The 24930-nt window shown below is 36.8% G+C and overlaps 1 protein-coding gene across 1 annotated transcript in view; it reads right to left on the bottom strand.

Annotated features, from left to right (window-relative positions):
• The window catches only part of DOK6 (docking protein 6), a gene marked incomplete at both ends in the record, with an annotated part of 240067 nt that overhangs the window by 74702 nt on the left and 140435 nt on the right, over positions 1-24930 (bottom strand). Inside the window, 2 exons of the mRNA XM_084213089.1 lie at positions 10860-11049; positions 20657-20776. Coding sequence (XP_084069215.1) covers positions 10860-11049; positions 20657-20776 — 310 coding nt within the window. The remainder of the gene's footprint in view (positions 1-10859; positions 11050-20656; positions 20777-24930) is intronic.

The raw sequence follows: 24930 nt of genomic DNA, 5'->3' as shown, positions 1-24930 counted from the left end.
GAATGCTAATATACATTTTGATTTTTTGTATATTGTTATTTCTGCTTTTATTTCACTGATGGTGCCTTTTACCAGCTTTTGACACTACTTCCACATGCACAGAACACTTTTTCTTGGCTGTCCTCCATTTAATCTGTGCTTCTAAAGCTGAGAACTAATCATACATTTTTTCTTTTTTTTTTTTCCTTCCTCTCTGAGAAATTGGCCTCATGGGCCTTAAAGAAGCATCTGGAAAAAAGACAAAGTACCTGTGGAATGAAGTATTTGAGGTTGTTTTGTCAGCATCTGACAAACACTTATCCTGGACAATGTATTCATGCTACTTTTGCTCATATCTTCCCCACTTTGTGATTAGATAGTGTTACTTAAATGGTACACATTTCCAAACCCAGCTACCTTCTGGGTATTTTTAGGAAGTCTCTCCCTATCGAGTTCTGTCTTACCAGCCCATTTGTATTTAATTACCACACTCATATTTCCTATTCCACGGGTCTGTTGCGCCACCCCCACAAACTCTCCCTTCCATTTTCACCAATCTCTTCAGTTTCTCTTGGTCCCAGCAAGCTGGTCCACTTGCTGTTTTGTGTTGCAAACCAGCTTCAGCACACTGCCAGGGTCCTCCTCAGAGGCTGGTTTGGATCTCTGCTGGTGCTCTTTGTTCTCTTAGATGAGCAGACATACACATGATCCAGCCTTCCTATCATTAAATAAAGGGTTGGCACCCTCATCTGAAAGGACTTCAGGGTTTTCCACTGAATCATCCCAAAGAATATATAGTTTTCTGCCCTTAATCCCATTCCTGACCCTAAATGATACTTATGGTAAGAGAGTTTCAAATGGTTTTGAGTTTTTAAGCATTGCATACTAATAAATGCAATAAGTGATGATAACTTCTATTTACCTTTATAATCAACCTGATGAAATTTCAGCCATTTCAGGTAAATAAAATCCCTCCTGTCATTAATCTCAAAATGTTTTTTTCAGAAAGTGTACAAGGAACCATATAAAGTATCATTTTAAAGAGGGGATATTTTTCAAGTTGGACAGAGAATTATTAAAAAAAATAGTAAAGAAATGGGAAAATTTGCTTAGATATACTGGTTCAAGCAAGCCATGCGAATACAATGTTATATTTGACTTTCTGGCCACTGACAGGATAATCAAGTAGATGAAAGATTTCAGTGAATTATAGCAGTGACTGAGTTTTCTTCCAAAAAGTCAGAAAGATCAAATGATGTTTGGAGCAGCCGAGATTGAGAGATTCCATTAGATGCTACTTCTCCCTCCCCTCTTTCTAATAAGATGGAAGCTTTTTAGAAAATATGTGACAAATGACCACTCACAGCAGAAATAAATCACACACCACAGAGTACAGCATTATTAATAGTGCAATAATAGTAATAACTTACTGTGATAGCAAAGAAGTACCATTAAGAGGGACACAGCAGCTAATAGCATTTCCTCTACATGGGCTAAGGGGCAAACCTTCCTTTGGTACGTTATAAATAAGTGGAAGATTAAAGGAGCCAGTGGGACCAAATAGCCTGATTTTTCCAGAATGCTACTGAGTAGGCACTGCCTGTAAAGTGCTCTCCATCTCCCCTATGTGACAATATTTTAATAGTTCTTTAGTTAATTTAAATTAGAGTGAGAAGACATTTAGTTGCAATAAAAGACTTGGGGGGGGGTATAAAATATGGTAATGCTAGGAAGGGCTGTGACATGGTTTTCAATTATTAGCCTTGTTTTCTCCTTAGCAAAGTGCTGTGTGAAAAAAATCCTTGAAATTTAGCACATGGATTTGTATCCAGGCACTACTTATAAAATTAAAACTATTAATCATGAATGGTCAATTGGATAGTTCTTACAGGTCTTCATATTTAGTTATTTTGGGAAGAAAACATTTATATTACCTTACACACATTATTAAAATATTTCTCTGTGAGTGTATTTCTCTTTGTAGTAAAAGTTGACAAAAACAAACTTGAATTTCACTAATGGTGAAGCTGTTGGGAAGAGGTTAAGAACATATATTATCAGAATTATTTGCCATGTTTTAAAGGTTTTAACAAAAACATTCTAGTTATTCACCAGTTCAGGAAAATTGTCTCGTTTGCAAATTAATGTTGTCTCCATTTGTGGTTTTTTCAATATTATTGTCTTAGTTTTGATTATCAATAGCTTTTTATGGAAGAGCAGATTTTTTCTAATCAATGACATAATGAATTAAATTAATAATTAATTTGTCAATAGATGGAAATATTATTTTCATGATTATTTATTGGTTTTTAAAGCCAAAAATGTAAAAAAAAAACCCTGCACCAATTTAAAAAAAAAATGTTAGTAACCTCCATAGTTACTGATACATTCCAACACAGCCTTGGGTGCCATGAGATCATGTATACCATAAGTATGTTGGGAAATGTGTGTAAATATAACTTACATACATATAAAGCTCTTGTTCTTAAGGACATTCAACTTACTAATGAAATTAGCATACAGCTACTGAAAAAAAGAATCACCATGGAAATTTCTTAGCTAGAATTTCTGCTCTCACACAATTACTATGTCCAGAACACAGAAGTATTTCTGGAACTGCTATCCATCTGTGACTGACTGCAATAGTCAAAAACAGTCTACTGACCTCTTTTGGAGGCAAAGAAGCTCCTGGGTACCCACATTTTCCAGAAATGCATCTTAATAAAGCAAAACAAAAAGATGCCAATAAGTATTTAGTGGAATAATAGAATATGCTGAGTTGGGAGGGATCCATCAGGATCATAGAGTCCATCTCCTGGCCCTGCACAGGACACACCATGTGCCTGAGAGCACTATCCAAGCTCTTCTTGAACTCTCTCAGGCTTGGTGCTGTGGCCACTTCCCTGGGGAGCCTGTTTCAGCACCCTCAAGGGGAAAAAATCCTTTTGGTGATATCTAACCTAATCCTCTCCTGACTCAGTTTCATCTTGTTTCTTTGAGTCCTGTCACTGGTCATGAGAGTGAAGAGTTCAGCACCTGTCCCTTCTCTTCCCATTGTGGGGATGCTCAAGACTGGAAGGAGGTCTCCCCTCACTTTCCTCCAGGCTGAGCAGACCAAGTGGCCTCAGCTGTTACTTATAAGTGAGGTTCTTATTTCTGAGAACAATTAATCAACACTGCCTGAAAGAACAGGGGGAATTAGGCAGATATCAGGCAAAACCTTCCCAAACCAGCCTGCTAAAGCAGCTTTCTCAGTTCAAGAGTAGCTAACTACAGCCAAGCTACACTCAGGGTGGCTTTATTGTAATGAAGACTCAAGCCTGAGAGAATAAAACTTCCATTGCAATTGCTTTTGCATCTGACATACTATAGGGACAGCTATTCAACACTAAAATGACCTTTTGAATAAACCTACGTTCCAGCAGAGGAGCCAGAGTTGCTGACAACCAATGAAGGCCACAAATGTATAAGACCCTGCCCCTTTGTGCTTCTGCAATGCTCCACGTGTGCATGTGCAAGCAGGGGCTTGCACAGGTCCCTACATATTCATGAACAAGGCTCTTTTGTTGTGCAAATTCCAGCTTTTGCATTTTGATTACTTCCTTCTATGTTTGTACAGTACACAGCCCTAGCATAATGGATATTTCAAACCTCCTCCTCAACTGATGATCCTACATTTATAAGCTTTGGAGAAAGGAAGGATTTATTTGTGCTTAGCATTCTTGCTGGCTACATGGTTCTCCGTGCAAAACGTGGCCTTCTGGATTGCCCTTTGTGAAGCATTTAACACTCTTCCACTGTCTGTGAAAATAATTAGGCATCAAGTTTCAGCATTTTTAATTAGCTGATGCAAATAGCCTTGCTGGGGGAGAAATGCAACAGTATTTCAGTGCTAAAGCAGACACTTTTATTGCAAATGGTATCTATATATTAAATAAAGAACATTGCAAAATCTATTAGCATTTTGTATTTAAAAGCTTTTGAGTTTTGACATAATTTTTTTTTTTTTTTGACTAAATTGTTTTGGGTTTCAAATCTGAGTTATTTTAGCCCTCCTGTATTTTCTGGGAAGAAGTTAAATGTTATTATGCCTCTTGGAGATAAAAGGACCTGCTGCTGGGATGTTTCAAGTTATCCAGACCTGCCATATGAGATTAATTATTGCTGTTGCTGACTGTGTAATTCAAAGGTTAAAATGCAGAGTTGAAACAATAAGTGAATCCTAATATGATTAAGAATGTATGAATTATTTTGTCTGCTTCTTCTGCACTCATACATTACACAGCTATAACCTTGTTAGCCATATTCAGCTTCAGGAATATTAATCCAACAATGCATACCTACAGGAGAGCATAGGTATGAAAAAGAGACTATTAGAATATGGTAAGTAAATAAATCTTTTGGGCTCAGACATGATGTAGAGCCTCCTGAAAGCTAAATGGTGGCTGGTCTCAAAATATTTTCAAACAAGCCCTAATTTGACTATGAGGTGACTGTGTTATGAAGGGAGAAAGCAAATTAGGCACTCCAGCTGAAAGGTGCAATTCACATTATGCCAAGATCACAGGAGGAACTTAACATGCTGTCTGCTAATACACTAGTCAAGTACAACACCATTCTTATTGATTCCATTAAAAAGCTTTGCAGCATTTCAAATAAACAAATGATCTCGGACAGCTGGTGATCAGTTGACGACTCACATTGATCCTTCTGTGATCTGTAAATATAACCTACTTCTACAGACACCTCAGAGATGATGGCTTTGCTTCTGAGCTGCATATCCACTGTGTTCACTGGACAAACTTTGGGGGGTTGCTTTTCTAACTGCATGTCTTTCACTCAGTACAAATTCATGAGAAAATTGCTTGAGCAATGCTGAATTAATTAGCAAGTGATTTGCTCATTGCTATCAATTTAGTATTTATAATTTTATCCATTATTATGCTACACAACGTCATCTGTGAAGCTTGGTGCTCTGTCCTGAGTCGCTGACTTTTCAATCTATTTCTGTTAAAATTTAAAAAGGGAATTCTCTCAATATAGTTCTTTTTAGGATTGTTTTTGTCATTGTTTTTCTCATAAAAAATTAGCTTTCACAGCAAATTGAAATGGCTCCGGCATTTTTTGTCAGTTGGAGAAAATAATTTGTAGGTTTGTATATCATGAGCAAATTTTCAAAAAAGGGTTTAAAAAAAGCAGAATGTTTTAGAAGGCACAATGCAACCCTTTCTTCTCTCTGCTTCCCATAGTCAATTATATGATGAAGAATTTCATTGCTATGTGAGTTTTGGTGGAACTTGCTCTGACTTATCAATGCTAGAGCAGTCTGAGAGGAGCCTTGGCAGAGAGAAAATGCAATGAGCACTTTATAAATCACTTACAATGAGCTATATTGGGTTCCGGTAGTAAAACAGTTCTTAGATTAGGTACCATGATCAAAACCAGAGTAAGGGTCCTGTAGATGAGTTAAACACTCAACTCCTTTTTAAGTAGGTTTAAGTGAATCAAATGACTAACATAGAACTTGTTCCAGGTCAGGAATTTGGCAAGAGGCAAACTGAGAGCTGGAATGGAAAAAAGTAGGAATGGAACTACAATTACAACATATTACAGTATGACCTTGGCACTGCTAAGTAACAGGAACTAATGAAACCTTTTCAGTGCTAAGAAATGCCACTTTCCCTAAAATTAGAGCTGTGTCATTACTGAGAAAAAAAGCCAGGGTAGGATACATAAAAGAGATTAATGTTTCTTTTTCAAGAAAGTTTTTTATTTTCAGATTTTAGAGAACTATGCCACTTGTGGGAAGGATATGAGAAAGAAGTGAAGGGACCATGAGGAAACATAAAACCACAGAAAATTTATATCATGGGCAATTTGGCTTTTTGAAAATATCACAAAAGTATAAAAGAAGGAAAATATCCTAGCAAACTTAACTATTTAAAATGTGGGATGCTGAGAGCTCTGAGCTAATGTTTATGTGAAATGATAAATTATCTACTGGAGCTGCACAAGTGCTCATACTGCTGCTCAACCCAAAATGACTCACAAATTCTATCACAAGCTTATGACTTTAATGATATTTAGAATGATTAAAAAGATATGATTTATAATTCTATTGCAAACCCAGGATAGATAAATTTAATCTACTATTTAGATAATCCACCAGCAATCAGGAGTTGCAGGCTTGTCTTCAGGGAGGTACAGGCATGTACAACAGTGTATGAAGTCCCGTGACAGCTGTCTCACAAGGCACGTGCATAAGGGGCCTCCTCCCACACAAGCAAAAAAGAGCATGTTTCCTGTGACTGAGCTTTAAGGGTTAATTGACTAATGCATTTCATATTAACACCAAAAATCATCACAGAGGACTGACAGACAAATGAAACATTTCAGTCAGATGTAGCGCCTGAAGGAAACAGTGAACTTTCTGCTTCAGATAACCCTAGCATCTGTGTATGTACCACAGAGAAAATGAATATATCAGTCTTGGGAAAAAAATCTGAGAAATTCTCATGTCACCACTGTGTAATGCCTGAGCTTAATATTTTTCTTAACCAAAGAAACAGATTCCAGATCTTAGAAGTGATAGAGAAGACCATATTTCATTAAATTTTCTCTAAAGAACAAAAATACTAAATCAAAGGCAAATAAAGAAGGAATAGTTTAGTGTGGTTCAATGAGTCTCTTTGAATGCACAGCATGAATTACTTGGAAATACTTGAAATTGTTTAAATTTCAACATCTTGTCTACGAAGTAAAAGAAAATGTATTTCAGAAAAAGGAGTATGTAATAGATTTGTGTCTCCTTCTGCTCTCAAAAATCCAAGGAAAAAAAACCCTTTTGCCTCAAAATCTCTGCTAGAAACTCACAAAATTTGACAAATTTTGGCTGGAGCTTCCACAGCCCATCCCCTCATTTTCTCACCATGTTTAACGTGACTTCAGCTTTTTCTTTTTTTTATACTTCTGGCCACTTAATACACTTGACCAGACAGCTTCCATACATAGAAAATAATGTAAAAGACAAAATTACAGTAAAGTGAAAGAAAAAACATTTCAAAATGAACAAGGAGTCCGTATGTGCTTAATTTTTTTTCTGTCTCAATTCTGAATTCTTGGGAGTCTCCTCTTATGGTCCTAAAAAATGCCTCAGACAGCTTGTTTTGCTAAAAGGAAAGCTTGTACGACTGCCTTTTGTAGTTACCAGAGAGCAGAATTTAAACATTGTTTATGGCCTTTACTATGCTAAGGGGTTTTTTTTTTTTTTTGTTTTGGTTTGTTTGTTCGTTTTAATAAGGTGATTGTTTAGTTTACAACATCAGCAAAATGAATCCTGTAATTTGGACAAGAGACTGAAAACGATATCTTCACACATGATAAGAACTATCAAATGTTTCACCTGGAACTGTTTTACTGCTTTTCTTAGATTGTGGGTACCTAATGCAATCCCCTGCAAAGTAAGAGCAACTTCATCTGGACAGTTAGGGTGGGCAGCTCTGTAAGGACACACCTCCTGTTTCAGAGGCTTAAAATCAGAGACAGTCAAAGACTAATTTGACCCAAGTACAGGGAGCAGCTCTCCCAAAAGAGGAGAGCTAAGTGCGCTCATGCAGGTCAGCTCCACACTGCCTCCCATGTATTCAATATCCAGAAAAGGAGAACAAGGTGTCTGAACACATTATATACATCCATAAGCTAAGGAAATCCTGTGAATCATTAATGATTAAACATCAAAACTCCTGTTGTGGTTTAATCCCAGCTGTCAACAAAGTATCACACAACCATTTTCTCACTCCCCCGTTGGGATGGGGGAGAGAATCGTAAGGGTAAAAGTGAGGAAAGCCTTGTGCACATGCAAAATGTCACAAGGAATTAATTCACCACTTCCCATGGGCAGACAGGTGTCCAGCCATTCCCAGGAAAGCTTCTCTCAACCACACATAGCAATGGCTTGGGAAGACAAAGGCCATCACTCCAAATGTCCCCCCTACTCCTTCTCCTTCCCCCTGCTTTATATGCTCAGCACAATGCCATACAGTATAGGATTGTCCCTTGGATCAGCTGGAGTCAGCTGTCCCAGCTGTGTCCCCTCCCAACTCCTTGTGCACCCCCTGTTTGCTGGTGGGTCGGGGTGAGGAGCAGAAAAGTCCTTAACTCTGTGTGAACTCTGCTCGGCAATAACTGAAACATCCCTGGGTTACTAACCTGTGCCCAGCACAAATCCCAAACTCAGCCCCATACCAGCTGCTGTGAAGTAAATGAACCCTTCCAAAACCAGCAGAACTCCCAGATCCAGAGCAAGACTGGTTAGTTGGAAAGCCTGGATGTTAATGTAAATGCTACGCTCTTACCTCATGTGCTCTGATCCATTTACTGTGTTAGATAAACTGCATTAATCCACACAAAGCTATTGTAGTGCCTAATGGAGCTGTGAATGACTGTTTTCTGATAGGTGAAGAGATTTCATGGGATTAGCCCTAATCAGGTACTTTAGGTAATGAGAATCTCTCCATCCAGCATTGAACAAAGCCACCCAAAACAGATCTTTCCCCATATCTCAGCAGGGTTTGGACAGACAAAAAGACAGATTAAGGGAATGTCTGAGCAAGGAATACTTACTTTCATTAGTTCAATAAATAATAAAAAAATAAGGACAAGTCTAACGTCATAGATAGTGCAAAGGCACATATTTACTCCAATTCAGTGCCAAACCACATAGAAAAATCTGACAAATTAAAAGAATCTGAGTTCACTCCTCCCATATTTTAGACATTCTTCAAACTATGTAGTCATTGCATTTCATTAGACAAGTGAGCAGCTCACTTTTATACATCCAAGTTCATATTCAATTTAAATGAAAAGCAATATATTTATTAAAAGATAAATTTGTCAAAAAGCTTAATTCTGATCAATTTATTTAACGTAGTATCTCTTTGTGAATATATCCATTTATGTTATTGGAGGGACTTATTTTCTCAAACAAGGTAATACCAAAACTCACTTCTAATATTCATGCAAACCTCATACACATATACTGGATATCTGCTAAAACACACTAAAACATAATAACCTATTCAAAAATATTTCCTTTAAAGCAATTGCCTACATTTGATATTTAAGCCTTAGGGAAAAATTAAAGCAACAACACTTTTACTGCATAACATTCTCATAAAACATGGATGAGTGCTTCACTTCTGATAAAACAACATGCATCAGGAATTTATTGTATTAAGGTACTAGCAGATCAGGGGACAAAGAAAATCATGTTCAGAAAGACGAGAAAGATGATTTGTTGATTAAAAAATAAAGTAAAACCCCAAGCAAATCAACAACAGATTTTAAAATGAGTGCTATTATTGCCCTATATAGCCTTCAGATGTTATTGAAGATACCAACTTTTCTCTAGATCTATTTTTTTTACCTCTATGCATTTTCAAATCAGATAGATAAAGTACTCCCAAGTAAGCAAAAAGGGAGGAATCAGATCAAAGACAATAAAGCATGACAGATAAAGGCAGAGCTATCTCATAATAATAAAACACAGGAAAACAATCCACTTTTCATCAGGTCATGTGGTTCATGGACTGTAGGAGCTGATGATATTCAGATACTAGCATGGAATTATAATACTGTAGGAGGCTTGAAATGGAATTAAAATACTGTAGGAGGCTTGAAATGCTAATTCATGCTAAAATTGTATATTTGAATAAGCCCCTTAGCTTAATCATTGAAATCAAGTTGAAACATGGGTCAGCTTTTGCTATATAAAAAAAATATTAAATAAAAAACTCCAGTGATGTCTTCATGTGAACTCATCACAGAAAACTAAGAGAGAATCAAAATGGTCTAGTGACAGCATTCTGGACATACAAATTACTGGTAAAATGGTAACTCTCAGCTATAGAAATGGCAGAGGAATTTTGGCCATTATCCCCTTAGACAGTAGGGTCCATGTGATCCATGATTTTGTTTCTGACCACAAACTGTACTTTTGTGAATATTTGTTAATAGTACTGAATAAGTAAACATCAAAAGGCATATAAATATTTTTTTAAAAGGACAGTGTGTCTAACCCAAGAGTGTAGAGATACCTGTAATTTCACAGATAGTTTCAGAAAAATCAGGCTCCTCATAAAGAAGTATGATGACCCATAAAAAAACCCAAACTAAACCATAAAAAAAATAGTCTAGAACCATAAAATACAAGTTGAAACACTACCAGAGGGAGAGTTAATGCAGAGTTATTTTTGTGCAGAAATGTAGAAAACGCAGTGAACCTAATGGCCAGATATGAAATGCATTAAAGAGAGACAAAACAGAGCTCTATGGAAGTTTAAAACTGATCTGAAGATGGAAATGGCAATGAGGATTCAAACTGCAGGGAAAAGAGCTAGCCTTTTTATGGGTTCACAATGTTCTCTGTATTCCTGCTTGCAATTATACTCTAGGGTGGCAATCAGTCATCAGGAACATCCAAAAAGAGTAATATCCACTGTAATGGAAGTTATTCCATTCATACTTGTGCGATGAGCCTTTTCCATGATCCAGAATTAATTTCTTCTACATAAAAGTACTCAAATCATACCACACTAGTGTTTAAACACAGTGAGACTCATAAACCTTAAGAATGACATTTCAATCACAGTTAAATAAAAGTCAGAGGGAGCTTAAGCTCATTTTTAATATGAGACATATTAACATTTCTTTCAAACACTGGCTTGGATATATTGAAAAGTAATATTCAGCAAAGGGAAGTCTATGGAGAGGCCATGTATTCTATCTTGCTTTATAAGGAGAGGCATATCTAATTTATCAGACTGCTTATTAAAAAAACCACTGCTCATTTATTCCTTTTTTTGCATCTCCTTAGCTCTTACCTTCCAGACTCAAATGTAAACCACGTTGAGTCACGTCCATATCTCCTCAAAGAGCTCAGAGGCCACATGACCAGCTTGACCTTGGCATTGTGGATGTCCCAGAGATAGATGTTTTCATGTGTGATCTGCATTGTACATTCCCCATAGATATCTAAATTTGGTGTAGGCATAAGGTATACATTGAATCGTTCTGGAAAAAAACACAAAGTAAAACATCACAGGTTAAAGTAAGATTTTATACTAGGGGAAAAAAAAATGAAATAAAGTCTTTAGTTCTGATGATCCAGAAATCAAAACCAAATTTCTGGCTTTAACAGAGGTGAGAATCCACTGCTACTGAAGCTGTCCTGCTAGTGCATAAGAGAGGAGTAAGAGGAGAATCATCTTCATTTTCTTCCCCTTATAAATGATGCAGCAGTCTGAAACATCTTCCACAGATGATCTGCAAAGTCCTCTTGGACATATGTTGCAGCAACTTTACTGAATTCCTTTTTTACCCTCACATTAAGGTCCATGACTCTTTACAAATCAAAATTCACAATGATGAGAACTCTGGCAGAGACTCCTCTCTCAAAAAACAGAACTAAAGGTATGCTGGCAAAATACATATGTGCAGCCATTGCCTCTTGGAAAAGCTGCCCTTGAAATTGCAAATCCAAGTTTACTTGTTGAAGCTTGTAAATAATTACATTCCTTGCATTCAGTTTCTGTTTATTTGCCAAAGTAATTTATATTTTCAAAATTAATAACAATTTTATTCATCTGTTGCTTTCTTGAAACATCTGATTCAACATGATATATTATTATGGTCATGACATCAATCACTATCAGCTGCACTTTGCCTGCAAAGTGCACTTATTGCAGTAGGAGGTCAAGGGCATTAATAATTTTCTGAAGTGCCTGAATTGCATGGGATTTAATAAGCAATGCAAAAAAAAAAAAAAAAAAAAACACAAACCATAAAAAAAGGAAAAAAAAAAGAAAAAACCAAGGTGATGTAGAACACCATTAACTCACATGGAAGGAAGTAAACATTATTAGGAAGAGAAATTTAAATACAAATTCAATTTTCTTTGAAGAATAACTAATGTTTCTATGAGTTGATTCTACAAAGAATTAAAAACTCAGTTCAATTTCTGGTTGTACAGTTGGAAGTGCCAGCCTGTATTTTAACGCTACATGCATTGCAATATTAGGGCTTAATAGTGTCATATGGGAGGGAGCAGTACATTCACAAATTTCCTGTCACTGGTTTTTTTCACCTTTGAAATGGGTAAAAATGCAAAATGTCAATTCTACTGCCTGAAGGTGTTGATGAAAAAAGGTAAGAACAATTCAAAGTATGAGCATGAGCAATGCTTATTCAATAACAATATTAAGAAAATGTTCTTTAGAGAGACAACTGATAGGAAAGTTTCCTCCAATTACTTGATAAAGTAAAAAGGGTTTGGTGTGGAATATTTTTAATCTACCATTGGAACTGAATTTTCTCACAATTAGGAAGGAATTTAAATTTAAGTGACAGAAATTTACTGCAACACTCAAAATTAGCTTCACATTCTGTTTGAAATTCATTATCATAGGCATTATGTCTCTAATTTTTAAACATTATATATATATATTTATATGTGTGTGTGTGTTTGACAAAACAGTTAAAATATTTCAAGTGACATAAAGTATGAATGTGAGTTTGTGTGTGTGTGTGAATAAAGTGGCAAAAGTCTGAGGAATTAGAGAAAGCAAGGAACTGCTGGCTGAGCAATAAAAATTGCTGCATAGCTATAAGTAAACTTGTCATCCCTAATGTTGTTCTGTTTCAGTCAATTTAATTTTGTCCTATTAATGGCTCCCCAATTTATTCATTTAGTCACAACCTCTTCTCCCAAGCCCAAGCTCTCATTAGTCAAACTAATGGGTTTTAGCCCCAGAAGTTTAATTTTATGACTAGGATCCCATGTGTGACACCCCAGACATTTTGTGAAAGTCTTTGTGACAGACAGCCCAAGCAGATTAGCAGAGGCTGCAGAGATCCCTGAGGAGAATTGCCCCTAAAGCTCAGAGCAGTGCACGGGGCAGGGGTGTAATGTAATGCCTTCTAAACTAAATGGAAGGACTCACACCTGGGAGCAGTGGGTCAAAGACCACATTGGGAAGGGCATGGGGGTGAACAAGATAACTTTCACTTTGCACTGCAATTATATATATACATATATGTATCTACATACACCCTTTCAGTATCCATATGTCACTGGGATCATCAGGCAGAAATTCCTCGTAGCTGTGTACTTTTATCATGTTTTAGACTCCAGCTCTGCACTGCTGTGCTGGCAGTTATCGCCCTTCCCTCCTCTGTTTGAAAGATGCAGTAACTGGCCTGTCAGCTCTTTCTCTCTTGCATGACACGAAATAACACGGTGTATCTATGGGGGATGGGGTTACTATGTGAGAATGAAAATCTTTCTCTTTCCCCATCTTCACCGACAGAATGCCTCAGACAGCAGAGAAAATGAAAAGGTACAATTATTTTTTGAAGTTAACATTAAACTGCTGTGTGGAAGGCACAAAATACTTCAACAGGCTTTAGATGTTACCAGGTTAGTCATGAAATGCTCAACTTCTGTGATGTGTTTGAGGATATTATTGCATGAAGGGCATTCAGGACATATGGTATTCTCAAACTGTCAGGAGACATTTGCTGACTTTGCATGGGAGGTCAGTGTCTAAGGTGAGATGTCAGGGATTAAAGGAAGTATGTCTGATTAAAGTGAACATCAGCTGCAGGGCAAAACGTAGCACCCTTGGAACTGAATCAAATTGGCAAGAAAAACAAGTGTACAAACATATGTGCTGGAGAGCACTGAGGATGGATAGATTTGCTTTTGGAACAAAACCTATACTTTTGAATAATGGGCAGCTGAGAACATGGAAAAGCATAGATACTATTAAAGGGTTTTATTAATTAGCATGCAGGGTCAAATTTTTCCATTTCAGAAAATATTTGAGCAGGTATCTAGTTAATGGTAACACAGTCATTCCATCTTTAGTGGCATGTTTTGCCCTTACATTTAGCCATGCAAAAAAAAATCCATCATAGGCCAGATTTGGGAATCCCAGCTGAATTCTGACACCAAATCTTCTGAATGACATTGAATAGGTTATTTTGCTTCTCTTTGGTTCAGATACTATCTGCATATGAGTAGGATGAGATAATAACAGTCCCTTGGCTAGTAAAGCTAAATAGAAGTAAATAAGGGACCCAGAAAGTAGGGAGATGGAAGAAAGCAAACAAGTAGATGTGATGTTGGACAAGAAAAGACTGGGACTGAACAGGCACAATTCCTCAGCATTCTGGATTCCTGGCCTCCTCCCTTCTCTAAACAGGTGACAGCAAAGTTCAGAGAGTAGGGGAGCCAGGATGAGGAAATATTGCTGATATATTGCTACACTTATTATTTCACTCAGTGTGACTGATCTTTCCCATCTCCTTGAATAAGCAGAGCAATGCTTCATCACACACTTAGTGCATGCAAAGGTGTTTAACATTTGGGCTTTGGCAAGAATACGACATTTAATAATGCTTTTCCAGGGCATAGGAGCATAAGAATCTTTATGAAAATGAGCATATTGACTGAGACAGAGACTTGGCAGCAACTCCAAAATGCTCTTGGCCTTCCAGCTGTACTGGGGGAGCAAACTGATGGGAGCCCAGTGATCCTGAGGCTGCCATTTTATCACTGGATTCCTTTGATTAAATCATCCCAGCTGGAAAACCGACCAGATGACATTGCAATCTTGCAATCCAGATGCTTGGTTTCATTTCAGCTTTAATGATGGGTAAAAAATTACTTATAAAAGGTGACAGTCAGGTTGGTGGCACCTATATAAATAAGTAGAGGATTTGAAAACAAATATTCAATTTATATGTGAAAGACACTCCTCCACCTGTGAGACTTCTGCTGCTGACCAACTGTGGCTAATTTTCAGGTGGAAAGAGAGCCTAAAGTCTGGAAGCTGTAGGATTTTGTGTTTATTCATATCTCAGGGCTATTAGAATGTTTCCCTTCTGCTGTATGCAGTGAGGAATCAGGATTTCAGAAGAAATTTTTTTGCCTTTGCTTATAAATATTCTCTTTTGCATTCATTAAAAATGTAAGCATCTTAATAAAAATATAAAGGTAGGTAAGTACTTCAAATTGTTTCAGTGGTAAGTAGTAAGGTAGAGAAGAATCTGAAGTCTCACTGGATTAACATTAAAACTGTAAACACCTTACTTTTCTGAATAAAACTGTGTTTCATTTATTTAAAAAAACTCAAAAAACAAACCTATTGTATAAAAATGGATTAAGGATAACAGAAGATGAATAAAAACCATGCAAAGTGCTTTTATGTATTAAATTACAGATATTCTACAGACCCTAGAAAATGCCCTAAAACAAGTCAGCTCTGTGAATGTAATTACAAAGTCTCTATGCTTTGGCTGACGTTTGTAATCTCAATATGTAGCACAAAGAAATGCCTCATAATCCTCTTCTGAGGATTCAAGGACGTTGTTCACTATGAAAAGCTACATTTTTACTAACAAGAATTAATGAGTTTCTTGCAATTAAAATCCAGGAAGCAAGACTGCTGCTCCTGTGGAAGGTTTTTAAATAAAAAAGGAAGGTAAAACCAATGAAAGAACAAAAAACTTACAAAGCAAGTAATTTTGTGAAATACTAATTTAAATATTAGGCAGGGAGGAAAAGCAAAAATTCAATTATCTTTCCAACTTTTCCAGACTTTGAAAGTAAAAATTATGTTTCTCATGGAGTAATTTTTTTTTAAAATAAAGCCTCAAAACACATAATTAAAAAGCCTCATATTGATATCACAGGACTGAGTTAGGAGTAAATAAGATATAGTACCAAAGGATGGATCTAACATTTGCTCATTTTCTTCAAGTTTTACATCAAGTTTATAAGTAAAGTTTAATACAAGAAAAGTTTAAAAGAAAATTATTTAGTACAAGTATTCAACTATTTTAGTGCTATTATTTAGTATTTAAAACTGATAGAAATAGAATCTGCGCCAAACAGATGCACCTGCTCCTAAAAAGGGAATTGATTAATAGTCTGCACATACTGCTTTTTTTAACCAACATGATCTTGAATATTCTGATTTCTTTTTCACATTAAATATAGTCTGTTATTGCATATTGTCCATTTGGACTACATCTTTCAAATTGCTTCATTTTATAAAAAATGAAAATAGCAACACATTGGACACACTATCCATTATGAGAATGGAGAAATTCTAGATATGACATCACCTTGGAAGATAAAAATGAAAGAAGAACCGCAAAAACCCAAGATTTGTTTTTGTCATTATGTTTTGGGGTGTATTGCAAATGTTTCCAAATGCATTGAGAGCTGGAAGCTTCCAGTTTTTCCAAATGAAGTCAACACTCTACATTCACAACTTCTTCATCTAGCAGCAGCTTGAGAAACCTAAGGATTATGAAATGTGCATGAAAGATCACAGCATATTGCTTAGAAGGCTTGTCAACAGTGTAATCAGATCCAACTTAGTCCAGATTTTCTTTCATGGAGTTATAACTGTGCATTATTATTTGTCTTCTGATTGCATATAAAGCTTCACTGCCATTATATTACATAAATTACCTGGATAAGATTCTGAAGTGAGGCCTCTACTGCTTTTCCTTTCATACTGTATTTTAATTCTTTGGCAAATAATCTGAAGGGAAATTCATAAATGCTAGAGACCATGTTCAGTGTGAAAAGAAACTTAAACAGAAACAAGGTTGCTGCTATAGGGCTGAGGTACACCAACAAATCACTTAGATTTTCAGGAGAGAGAAGGAAAAATGGTTAGAGGGCAACAGAAGCTTCATTTCACATGTCAGTTTAATTGGAATTTGTGCATCATTCCAAGCTAAGCAGCCATTAGCTGTGAGCCTTAAATTTCAAAAGAAAACCACCTAATAGTCATTTTCTGCAGCAGAGTTTACGCAGCAAGACTTGTGGTAATACTTCTGGAAAGCAATAATGGAGCCGAAATCCAGGGAGAAGCTTCCTGTTACTGATGTGCTTTGCACAAGAGCAGCTTAGATGTCTTCTCTGTCCTTCCTACAAGACACAGCAGCAGAGCCCTCTGCCATAAGCAGAGGAGCTCTATGGTTTGCCTCATTTTGCTGTCACCACTGCAGAATTGCTCAGTGCTGGAGGCTCAAACAACAGCTCAGCTGTGCTGAAACAGATCCCTGACACTTCCTGACCATCCCAGAGCTATAAATGCCTCTTTCAGGGAGTACCTTAGATTTCTATTGTCATGTGACAGAACTGCCCTGTGATTACACAGCCTTTGCACACCAAACAACAGCTTGGCCAGCCTTTGGAGCAAATTATTTGCAAACCATGTTGTTGCATTCCTGCCACAGAGAATCAGGTGTCTTCCCTTCTCAAATCAAGCTCATCTCAGAAGGGCCACAAGAGCGAGACTGGGCGGATAAACAGGCTCAGAAATAATAAAAATATGTATTAAAAAAATGAGAGAAACCATACATATTTTCTTGACCAAATATTTTCTGAAATTTAATTTTTTGTGTATAAAAACACAAGTAGCATGCAGCAATTTTAGTGGATGTATACAATAACAATTAGCAAACATTATTTCAAATGTTGCAAACTGAGGTTAGTGGCCCTGGTGGTCACATACAGGAAAAAAACTACACATCAGAAAGTTGGGGTTTTTTTTTGAGAGAGAGCCAATTTATTTATCTGATATGTTTGTTGAGTACCCTTACATCATTAAAATGTCCTTTAAGACCAAGAATGGGCAAGTAGTTGAACACATGAAGAATGCTGCATATTAAAAATATTATCTCTTGGAAAGGGTAAAGCAGCTCATGAAAAAACCCAACCTTATTAGGCTAGTTTTTCTAGTCCAAAGAGGTTTCTTTACCAAATTTTACACATTTCAGAAAATCTTTAGTGAAAAGTGACTATTTGAAAAAACCTCAGTGGAATGGGATGCAATTAATACTTAATACACCTGTTCTTTTGGGATTAATGCATTAACACCTGTTATATCATAGAGATCTAAACAGTGTGACACCATCATTCAATGTCTTTTAGCTTTTAAAAATGCAAAAAAAAAAATCCAAATCTGAAAACCCATTAACACTATAATATTTATTACAATCTGTGGTCTTGCTGAAACAGTAAGAGACATCTTTTTTTACAGTGACCTGAAAGAAAGCCTCTGTATGGGTCAGGTAACAGAACTTGCATAAAACTAGATGCTGAGGCTGTGAGACTCTGTTACAGGTTTTACAAACTGTATTCTCACATCTCTGTTTCAAGTAAGCATTAATAAATGGACTAACTCGAGAGGAATTCTATGAAGTTGACACACTCACAATATGTTTTGAAGAAATGACATTCAAAGGTACTACACTGGTATTCAGTTTTTATGTAACACAAAAAGGAAAATTATCCAGAGAGTGACACAGCTGCCATTTTCACAAAGAGCAAGATTTTAGAGGCTTCATACGCATAGCCGCTGTCCATGAATTTTCAATTGAAAAATGAACTTTGACCTTTCAGTTTCAGGTCAACAAAAGCTCAACAAGAATATTTATAAGCAAAAGCTCAGTTGACTTTCAAAAGTTTTTGAGGTATCTTTTGAACTACCTACTGTTTTTGATAGGATGTGTGCAAAAGCTGCCTATGGGAAAAATGTACAAGAAAACAAACTAAATGTCTGAAATGATGCTGCCCAAATCACCAAATGATTCCACCCTGGAACTAGCCACCTTCTCAAAAACACTGTCATGTGGGGAATGACACTGCCAGGTTTGCAGAATAAGATAACCAGTACAAACTGAAGGCATGGTTCCACTCAACTGAAGAAATCTGCTACAGGAATTTGAGTGCAACCGCGGGTTCTTACAGCACAGATAAATGAAGAAAATGTCAAATTTCATAGCTATAGTAAGAATCTCTGCACTTTTTCCTTCTTCCAGGTTGATTAAAAGACAGCCACAACAGAATTTGTTTTGCCTCTGAACAAGACAACTTTGAATTTCAAACATGCTTATTAAAATGCAAAGTTGTGCATCAAGGGGATGAGGGAAGGATGAGGATAGGTATCAGAATTACTTGTTTGAGGTACTGTAACTAATGATTTAGAAGAGCATGCTCGTCAAATATTGGATTATATGTATTCAGTCACTTGTTTTAAAAGAATACAGCTAATGATACCCTCCATGCATTATTATTCATGTGATTTGTACAACAAATACATGCTTTGCCTCTTTGTTTCCTTTCATTTATTTACTTAGAACAATAAAGATGCTAATTATGTTCATATATGCTGGTTGGGAACACTGCAATTAATTTCTAGACTAAGGCAATTGAATCAAGACTAGTTCATACAACAGAACTAATATACCCCTCCTGGAGGTCATGGGTATCTAACTGGATCTCTTTCAGGAACATTATAAAATGTAATATTTTCCATCTATGTCCAAAGGCTGTTGGAGAGTACATGAATTCACTGCAGAAAGAGCTTGACGAATTCCAAACTACTTTTCTGTTCACATCCCAGGCTTTTTGACGAGGTTTATTTCCTTTCACATTTGTGAAAGACCTCCACCTGTTCACACAGTTCTCTCTACAGCAGCATGCAGATGAGTTTTACACCTATAGCCTATGAACATATAGCAGATGGGGTGCTTTGAGTGCTGTCTGATCATTATCACTCTCCTACAACATTAGTAGCTCTCCCTTTGTTAAGTAGTTTGAGACTACAAATTGAATTCTGTGTCTCATAGCAGGTAAACAACTTCATGAACATCTGAACGTCTTTTAAATCCCATTTCAACATGTCTGCTTTTTGAACAGAATTCCTTAAAGATTCCTGTATATTTCATGCTGTGTGCTATTAGGTTCAGGGAAATAATATAATAAATACAGTGCCATACATTCTATAATTTAATTACGTAATTTTGTTTATAATGATAGTTGGCTTGATATTTTATGACCATGGAGGCAGTGTGTGTTATTACTTTGTTGAAAGCTATTGGATCTTATGAAAGCATCAAGACAGTAATAATCATTGAGAGCTGTAATTTAGGGAGGACTAAATGAGCGCATTTTGTGTTGCCCTCGTGTTCATTAATAGGAATTAAATGACAGGGTAATCACAGATTTTCTTTTGTTATTGCCTATTCCATCCACTAGCATTCTTCCTGCGCATGTGTCTAATCCAAATAGCCTTTAGATGAAGACTTACAACCCAGGCTTAGTGCTGACTAACATCTGTCACTGCCCTTTTCACCCATATTTGACAGCATTTAGATGATCCTGACTTCAATATTCAAGACAGGTAGGAGTTTAAAGCCAAAATGTGTTTTGTAGTCCAAATTGCTGTTGGTATGTTCATCGCTGTCCTCAAAAGGCTGCCAAACAACAGCTGCTGCTTTATTCCTCTGCACAGAAGCCATCTTTTCCAGAAACAGAAGGGTCATGGCCATCATTTCCCATGACAGGGAAATCTGAACTCAATGAAGACACAAAGTCACTCTATTATTTGGCTTGGAATTTAATAATATTTATTTGTAAAAAAAAATAAAATAAACTAGGCTTGATCTTCAAAAGCATATCCAAATGTTTGTTTACTAATGATGTGCTTCCAGTTACTAGCAAAAGAAAAGTCCTCACAACAACAGGGACAAGCAAAGATGAAATGGGATATCACCTAAGAATGGATCTAGAAGTACATAAAAAGTTACTTACCATTTTGTTCTCTCTGGACTCCAGCAGCAAGCAAATCTGGTTCCCCAAGACTTATATCATTGAGCCTGGCCCCTAGACATTCCATGCAAAGATGCTTGCACCACTCCTCTGCCTCTAATTCTGAGAAAACAGAAAGAAATCCATTCATGTTGATATTTTAAAAAAAATGGAAAAAAAAAGGTGTGAAGTTAAATCAATACTTTCTGTTACTGACAAGGTTTATTACAATATGCTTATGTTGAAACATGAATTATTAGCATAAAGTCCCACAATAATTTCTTTGCCTCAATTTATGAACTTTTAAAAAGGGTTACACTATTAGGACTGCATCTTCCATCTTCAAATTTGAGGATAGGAGGCGGAGCTAACAAAGAAGCTGAATAGTGAATTTTCAAGGCAATATATTTCTAGTGGGCCCTCTTGAAAGAAAAAATGCAATTTAGAAAAACTTCATATATAATAGCTGAAATATTCTTTACTGCTTTTTAGACAAGTCTGAACTCTTAAGGTAATTTCTTTTTCTAAAGGTGTTAGAGCATTTTTCTAAGAGCAAAGGAAAAATAGTTATAAAATGCTCTTCAAATGCCAAACTTCCCGCTCTGCTGTAGTGAAAGACTATGCCTGCCAAGGTATTCTGAATAATTAATTTCTTCAGTTCTGTTCACCTTCTTTTGGTCTCAGGGCAACTTGGGCATTAGTTGAAATATTTATAAGAAGATTCTAAACCTCCCAGTCCTTTCTGAGTTGACTTTCCCATTGAAGCAACATGAGAGCTCTGTATCTGCCAGTCCACCAAAATGTGGATCCCACAAGGTGTAATTCCCACACACAACTCAACATCCTCCCATTCAACTTCAGCTTCATCTTATCCACTTCCCAAATTTAACATCCTGAAATCCCTGGCTTTGGTCAAACACGCATCATCTCAAGTTGGAGCTAACACAGTATGAAACTACAACCAAGAAAAATCATGTAACTACCCTGATTGTCCTTTATTTGCAGGAAAGACTTCACCTAAGGGAAAGTTCCAGGAGAGCAGGCTCAGCACCACACACTCACTGAGCATCCATGGTCACAGTCAGTCTCTATCTGATCATATTGAACAGTGAGGGATTCCAGTAATCTAGAAACATTTGCATTAAACTGCCAGGTTTTCCAATCCTTTTACTGGGAACATTGGAAAACAATTTGGTGACAATCTCTTCAATGCACTGCTGAAACTGGGAGAGAGAAAAATACTGCATGCAAGCCCCAAAGCATTTAGTGATGATGAATCATTGGAATTAGTGAAATTTTTTATCTGAGAAAAACTCCTCTGAGCCTAATTGGTACAGTCCTCAAATCCTTGTCTGGTTAGACATAGATCTCATACAAACATTTGCTGCACAAGAAAGGGAGACAGGCACACAGTTCCAGGTCTCCAAGAACCTTTGGATACCTTCTTTTGTTCAGCATCTTGAATAATCCAGGAACAGATCCGTAGAGTTCCTGAGTTATTCTGGCTAGCAGCTGACTAAGTTCCCAGCCAACCAGCTGAAATAACAGAGCCTATTTTGGAATTTTTGAGAACCAAATATGGTTGTCGTCACAAGATTTTGGGGGTGCTTCTTCAGAGTGTTTTGAGGAAAGTGGTGTCCCTTAACCCTTCCTGCTTTTTTGCAGCCTTTGTCTCAGGACACAGATTCCCAAAGTTGGTCTTCTCATAACAGCCTCACCTTCTAGTGGTAAGAGACAGAACATTGTGTCAGTAACATACAGATGACATTTATCTTCAGAGGTGAAAAGAAAATGCTGAGGTAACAGGACACTGTTTTTTCAACAGTGCTATGGATCCATCCTCCCTGATGGAAGTAAGGAAAGGATAGGCTTATCTCTAGACAGCAGGAAATTTTTACAGCTTTTAAAATAAGGAAGATGAGTTTGTTCAAACACCTACTTCCAAAATTATTCTACTCATACCTGAAGAAATTTCCTGTATATTTTCCCTTCCCCTCTTTCAGTTTGCCATTTCCTTGGATACTTGTGAGGTCTTTTGAACCGAAGCCACACCTTATAAATCCCACTTTCCCTTGGAGAGGGTTTCATGCCAGGGACATAGATGATAGAACTGGACCCCAAGCCACGCTGCCCTGTTCTGGCAGCATGTGGATGGGGCAAGGGAGCAGGGTGCCAGCACACAGGTAAGAGAGTTGAGGTGCCATTGAGTTACCCAACATCTGCTTCCAATTATAGATAAAGGCAAGGCAATCGATGGGCAAAGCTGGTAGCACAAAGGTGACAGTGCAAATCTTGGCAAGTGCTCCCTTAGGGTTTTTTTTTCTTTTTTTCTGCCTAAACTGTGTCACAGAACAATATATATGCTGACAGAATGCATAGCTCTATCTAAAGCCTGCAATTTTTCCTGGAGTGTGGCCAGGATAGAACATTTGATGTATTTTACAAAATCTGCATTTTATTACTTTTTTTCATTGTGCTTGTACCCAGACTGCAAGGGCTTGTACTGAAAATATAGAATGAGATGATGGTAAACAAACACTTACCTAACCTTTCAATTACAAATATCTGAGAAGAAAGTGAAACACACTGGTAATCCCATAAATCCAGTTTAACATCAATATATATTCAAAAGAGGACTCATGTAAAAGCTACAAATTCAACTTATATGTATTCTCACACCAAATTTCCAGGAGATGTTTTTGGAAACAAACGAAGTGCTCTAGGAAGCTGTTTCTTCTAGGTGTCCTTGTTTTGTCTCCACAATCTATTTACTTATCTCTTTTACAGGAGCATCTAGGTCTTGAAAGTTTGGATCCAGAAGCCCCCTCTCAGAGTGTTTGACTGGCAGTTTATTTCAAGCTGCTGCCTTACTGCTGCCAGACACTGATGATTAGGCCCAGATTAGACCATTCTCCCACTGCCATACAGAAGAAACTTATCTTGGTACCAGCATTATAGGATCATGGCTATATTTTGCAAAGTGTAGGCTATAGCATGCATTGTACTGCTGTATAACTCAAAATGTCTGTCTCACAGAAATGATTGACTTGATGCTACGGAAAATATAGTTTCAATGCAGAACTGAAATATCTGCCCACAGAACTGTGAGGATTTGTGTCTGCTGTCAGAAGAATCAACGTTATCTACAAATGTGTCTGGAAGGTCAAGGGTATGAAGGTAGTTATGAGTTAGTTCTGCCTAATGCATTCTGATAGCTATTGCTTATTTTCAGGGAATTGCCTTCAACCTTTTCCTTGATGGACATGTGAAACATTTTTTTTTTAGTAAAAGGTGAGTTACTCTTCAAAACCAAACCCTTGATTCTCCTTTCACCATGCGCATCAATAAAGCAACCCGCCATTCTTTTGTAAAATGTCTCCAGAATGTTCTGTGTTTCTGAGTAACAAATTAAATATTATTTATGATACAATTTTTTTTAATTATAATTTACAGTACATAAATGTCATGGCAGCAATCTTTAAGAATGCCAGGCACCATGTTAGGAAACAAAGATATCTCAGTTACTTCTTTATTTTGATTACATGCCTATATTGAAATAGATGAAATATTACAGTGGAACCAAGTAATAAAAAAGTGTCAGCAAAATTGTCCTCTTTAATGCATGTAGATTAGATTTATTGGTGGTAAATGCAGAGTTTTTAGTCGCAACTGGTACTTGTCACTGAAAAATTTATTTTCCTCTTAAGATAACTGAATTTCTGGACTGAATGATAAATTGTAAAGCATGCTTTCACAGCTATAAATAAAATCAAAATACCTGCATTTTTATCTTTACTGTTATTTAATTATAAAATTCTACAATAAAAATCTCATGAGGTGAGATAAAATGCAAAGAGATGGGCAACCTGAAATAGGAACTGTTTACTGCACAAGAAACATTACAGGGAACGAATCTGTAAGCTTGCTACTCAACTTGCTATTGGCAATCTTTTCCTGCAGCTGATCTGAGTTTTAGGTCATGCCTGAGGCTATGTGTCATTTCTGCTTCAGTTCTCAGGTGATTGCAGTGGTGCTGTACCAAGTCTGATCACTGTCTTGGACATAGGTGGTACCACAGGATGACATTGGTTTGTTGATACAATAGCAATGATGAAATAATGTCAGCAAATTGTGTTAGAGGTAGGATTTTGTCACAGCAAAAGTGTTCTTCTGCTACTTACACTTTAAAAGAAATCATTATACACGACATTCTCAGCCGAGAGGGGGTGAATGGCAATGAAACATATACACGGACACATTTCAAATTCACTGTCCAC

The sequence above is a fragment of the Fringilla coelebs genome (assembly GCF_963513975.1).
Source record: "Fringilla coelebs genome assembly, chromosome: 1".
NCBI classification, from domain to species: domain Eukaryota; kingdom Metazoa; phylum Chordata; class Aves; order Passeriformes; family Fringillidae; genus Fringilla; species Fringilla coelebs.
Note: the sequence above shows the minus strand (reverse complement) of the source record. Positions and strands in the feature narration are given on the sequence as shown.